The sequence below is a fragment of the Rhagoletis zephyria genome, unplaced genomic scaffold (assembly GCF_001687245.7).
Source record: "Rhagoletis zephyria isolate East Lansing unplaced genomic scaffold, Rhagoletis_zephyria_1.1 Rzeph_scaffold_04874, whole genome shotgun sequence".
Lineage (NCBI taxonomy): Eukaryota > Metazoa > Arthropoda > Insecta > Diptera > Tephritidae > Rhagoletis > Rhagoletis zephyria.
Window position 1 is genome coordinate 8,158 of NW_016161957.1, and position 5,515 is coordinate 13,672.

General features: G+C 33.5%; 1 protein-coding gene across 1 annotated transcript; it reads right to left on the bottom strand.

Annotated features, from left to right (window-relative positions):
* Positions 1-3,167: 3,167 nt before the first annotated feature.
* LOC108371307 (uncharacterized) lies at positions 3,168-4,905 on the bottom strand. The gene is made up of 2 exons (XM_017626848.1): positions 4,584-4,905; positions 3,168-4,505 (listed from the first exon to the last, which is right to left on the bottom strand). The coding sequence occupies exons 1-2, from the start codon at positions 4,738-4,740 to the stop codon at positions 3,451-3,453; spliced, it is 1,212 nt and encodes a 403-aa protein (XP_017482337.1). The 5' UTR covers positions 4,741-4,905; the 3' UTR covers positions 3,168-3,450.
* Positions 4,906-5,515: the final 610 nt, after the last annotated feature.

Below are 5,515 nucleotides of genomic sequence, written 5' to 3' on the forward strand. Positions count from 1 at the left end.
TATGAGATTATGTGGGGAGGCGATCGGTATAAAGCTGCGCGTGTTCAATATGGCCGTGTCAATTGTGACAAGTGAATGATGTAAATTCAAGTAAAATGTCAACAATGCAATAATACTAACCTATTTTACAGCATGTCTGTCTATTCTAGCGATTTGGTAACGTGGTTTATCAAGCTGGTTTAGTAAAAAAAAGAACTTATGGAAATATAAAATTCGCTAATAAAAGTCGTACGTATTTATTCGAATATACATATACACTCGCATTTATATTATCTATGCCCTATAGGGAAATCAACTAATTATAAATGGACTATAAGTTAACTTTTTTTCAACTAGGGGTGACTACGCCTCAACTACTTTACGTTGCTTTCAACTGACTACTTTTACATGATGATGTCGCAAAAAAATTCAGCTTATTTTCAGATAACTACAAACCGGTTATTAATAAGTTCACTTGTAGTGTGCCAATTAATATAATGTTTTTGGTACTCTCGGCTTTTATTCTTATTTTAGGTTAACTATTACCTGCATGATAACTATTTAGTTAGCATGTATTAAGACCCCTAAATATGTGCTATTAACATACATACATACATACCTAGGCAACATATATCCATACATACTATGTATATTTTCGCCTATATCGTAAATAAAATAAACTAAATCGATATTTTCTCGCTTTCAGTAAAAAACACAATGACAATAAATGTACAAAATTGTTTTCAATTTTTTGTTTTTNAGTGGCCAAACACCAGTGTTAAAGTTTAACTGCCTTGCTGTGCCAATAATTTTGTTCATCACTGAATGTACATACGTATATTTTCGGCTATATTATTGTAAATAAAATAACCTAAATCCATGTTCTCTCGCTTTCAGTAAAAAACACAATGACAATAAATGTACAAAATTGTTTTAAATTTTTTGTTTTTGAACANGAAATAGGGTGTTTTTCAATAAAATTCTGAAATAGGGCGTTTTTGAAAAGGTGTTTGAGGTAGGGCGTTTTCGAATTGTCTGCCGAGATAGGTCGATCTTCCACTCAGCAGTCGATATACACTCGTATTTATATTATCTATGTTAATAAACATTTATTTTTGAATTTGCTCAAATTTATTAAAATCACAACTTTTACCATTTAATTATAATAGATTGCCACTTATACGACTTTCCCACGGCACCCCAATTACGTAGTCCGCTCTCTGATTCATAATTCGCACACCAATTCCCTTCGAATTCGTCATACAAAATTTTGAGAGCGAATTACCTCATTTGTTGATAATTCAGATCCAATCACCATGCGAATTACGAACAAATCGCTGCCTTTTCTAATTTGTATCGGCAATTTATCAAAACCAGTTCACAAATCAAAACTGACACTTTTTCTGAATACGTTATCATAAGTTTCATTTTCCCCGAACCGGTTCACGGTGTACGTGGCGTATAAGTAAGTTTCTTTCCCGCTCATTTTTCCTAAAAAAAAATTTTGCGTATTTTCATTTGACCACTCATTACTTCTTTATTCGATTTCCTTCATTAGTAACTTGATTTTTTTTTTTTTGTAACAGAACAGGCTTTAGCACAAATGCAAAAATTTGGCACAAAACCTGCTATTTTTTTTAATTTTTCTTCTGTTTTTTTCATTAAAAAATAAAAACAAACTCTAATGAGTAATTAATTCATCAGATCAGGCCTATCGGAAAGTGATGGAGTTTATTTGCTTTGATTTGACGTATCTCATTTCAAGATTGTTAAGTTGGTTCGTAAGATATACGTGATTAAGTAAAACCACTTTTTGTTCTAAGCTGAAAAACGGTAAATTGCAAATATCTCGAAAACGAATCCATAGAAAAAAAATAACTCGATTTTCGGAATCATCGAGCAATTCTACATAGAAATTTTATAGTGATACGTGGCTCGCACGCACCTCAAGATCGTACCCGTGTTTATGCTGGACACGGCGTTACGGTTTAATTTACCTGCGATATGGAAAATCGCGTTAGCGGTCAGCCAAAACTTTTGAAAACCTATTAAGCAATGTGCTTGGCCTCCTTAGGCACCACTTTGAAAATGTTTGAAAACGGACGTAAACCGCTCCCTCAAAAATACCGTTAACTTTGAGTTTTTGAAAATTTCCCTTTCGATTGATGACTTACTTTTTGTGTTAATCTCGTTGCGTCTAAGGTTACAACTAAATGTTGTATTTAAGTATTGTTTGTCTCTCTGAAGGCAAAGTTCAGTAAAAAACCAATGGATTTTTGTACAAAACGATCATACTGATTCGAGTGCATGTATGAATTATTTCATGTTCTTTTAAATAATTGATTTTGCAGAACCATAAGTTTTAAGGAACAAATACTTCTGCTATCCACCTGATTAAAAATACTTGTCAAATAATATTTAAGAACAAAACATAAATACCTTACATAAAACGTATTTAAAATACAATACATTTACTAAAAGTATTTGAATACAAAATATGCATTTATAATAAACTATAAATAAAAATAAAATAACTAAAAATAAAATTCTGCTCTGGGACTCGAACCTTGCATCTCTCGACTGGCACTCCAGAGCTTTGCTCTGTGGGCATTTTCGACTGTTTGAGCACCGCGAGCAAAATTACATACTTATTCCTTTCACGGCAAGTTAATTTTTACTATGAATAAAGAAAATAGTACTGAAAACTAAGGAACTGTGTTTTCCTTAAACTCAGCCAAATCGTTTACTCATATTAAGGCAGCCATGTATTTGGAGCCATTTCAAGGTAATATTTCCTTAGAATAATATACTTTTTTCCTAGCATCAAGCAATGATTTTTCTGGGTGTCTTTTTATTAAATTTTTAACCGACTTAAAAAAAGGAGGAAGTTATCAATTCGTCGGAATATACACTTTTTTTTTATATATTTTACCGCATAACTTTAGACCACGTTAACCTATTTCAATAATTAGTTTTTTAAAGGATGTGGTCCCAAACGAATTTTGTTTAGATCTGATCATTGGATTATGCAGAAATTAACGGTATTCTTAATTTTTTATGAGAATTGAAGTCGGTTTTCTTTTTTGCTTAAAAATTACATGTTAATCAATATTTTATTTTTCTATTTGTGAAACATTGTTCTGGAGCAACAAAAAATCTAAACTACACCTTTTCAACCCATTAATGAGAAAACGTAAGTTTACAATGAGAAAACGTAAATTGTATTGAGAATACGTAACTTTGTATTGAGATTACGTAAATTATAATGAGAAAACGTAAATTAATAATGAGAAAACGTAAATAGTAATGAGAAAAAGTAAATTGATAATGGGAAATTGTAAATTTATAATGAGATAACGTAAATTTGTAATGAGAAAAGGTAAATTTATAATGAGAAAACGTAAATTTATAATGGGAATACGTAAATAAGTAATGAGAACTGGGTTTCTTCCATTATTTGTCCTTCAGCCATTATTCACCCACTCCAATGTTTTGCAACGCAAGTGCATCTGCGTGAAATGTTGTTGTGTGCTGCACAGCTCTTGCGCAATCCCCTCCTGATAGTTTCAGCTTTGCGTCGTCTACTGTTTTTTCTAAATATTGGAGCCGCTGTTCACACAATCCTGCGCCATTTACAATGGGTATGCGAAGAGTCGTCTTCACCTCGGTTTTAAACTTAGACCAAATAATCTCAATAGGATTGAGCATAGGCGAATACGGACCCAAACGTAAGACGGCCGACATACCATCAGAATGCTGGGCTACCGCAGCCTCGATTCTTGAGTGGCAAGGAGCGTTATCGCACACAATTACCAAATCTTGCAAATTGTTTCCCAACTGTTGCCACTTTTGTACGAGCTGCAGAATCCAATCACTGCAGCTGTTGGCTGTGAAGGAACCTCTCCTTCGGTCCATTAGCAAAATACTTGATGCTGTAATGGCTCCTATAACGTGGACATTTGGACCACGCGCTGCTGGCAATGCTTGTATTGCCCGCCGCCCTACTTTAGATCTTCCACGCGAAAGTCGGCAAAACAAATTGAAATTAGTTTCGTCAATCCAAACAATTTGCTTTCCTTGCTGTATAAAGGCATTTAGCTTCCGGACATATACTGCTCTTTTCTCTCTATTTTCCTCGCTGTTCATCGTTGTAGGCTGTGTGTGAACTTTTTTCACACTATAGCACATACCTTCAAGATGGTTCCCAACAGTTGTTGTGCTAACTTCGACACCAAAAACCCTGAACAGTTTTTGTTTTAGCTGAAGTAGGGTTAGTCCGCAATCCTCTTCCAGCCATTCAACAATTTTTATTAAATGATCATTCAACATTTTTTTGGGCCTTTCATTCGTTTTTTGTTTCATTGTGCAGCTTCCACTGCAAATCCATCGGTGTGCAGTTTTGTAGTTAACGCCAAGGTTAAGAGCAAGCTTGACCCAATCTTCTCCTCGTGTAGCAGCATTCACCACCCTTTCCCTGTCTTGCTCGGTATTTTTTTTATAAATTTTCCTCTCACAAATCTGTGTTCCTGGAAAAATCAAGATAATTACGTCATTATGCAGAAATAAGAAGCTACTTCGGAATACTTATGAATATCAAAACTCACCAACAATATTATTTCTGCATATCGGGCACGTCTCATTCCGCGATACAATTGGTGCAATACACTTTGAATGGAATAAATGTTTGCAGTTTAATATACGCGAAACACTGCTATACTTCATATTTGTAAGACAAATCGCACAATCGTCTTGAAACTGCATTTTTACGTACAAATGTCTATATGTATGTAGTTACGTTTCATTGGGCGCAATGAAAAAACTACGAGTGAGACGCCTACTTTCACAATTAGATGAAATTCAAATAATTAAAGTTCAAAACCTCAAAGCAGTAAACCCGATGTCATTATAAATTAACGTTTTCTCATTATAAATTTACATTTTCTCATTATAAATTTACCTTTTCTCATTACAAATTTACGTTTTCTCATTACTGGGTTGAAAAGGTGTAGTTGCAAATATTTCTCCAAATGATATGAAAATTTCAAAGCTATGCCATAGGGCTGAAATTTGAATAAATTCCTACTACACATCGCTCATTTGCTAAACTAGTGAGGAACTTTTCAGAAGACGCGTTTGATGTTTTCAATTTGCTCTCAAAATGTAAAAAATTTTTTAAAGAATATCAAGCATGATATAACGAGAAATTTTGCATATACATATTGGGCCGAATGCATAAAAACTGAGCCATTTATATTTAAGTAAAAGGTCTACAATTTTAATGAAAGGCAATTGCTTATGCCGATTTCGTTTCTACCGAAAAATGCAACCTTCTCTTTGCCCTCTACGCACAAACACTAAAAAAAGGGCAATAAGAAAGCAAAATTTTTTGTAGAAACGAAAACGCCATTAGTTTTTATTCATTAGCTCGAAAATCCGTCTGTGGTATTGTGACAACATTTTATAATTTGACTCACGAAAAAAACTTACAAATTTAGTATGCATGTATGTATGTACAATGGCATTTCAATTAAGTATT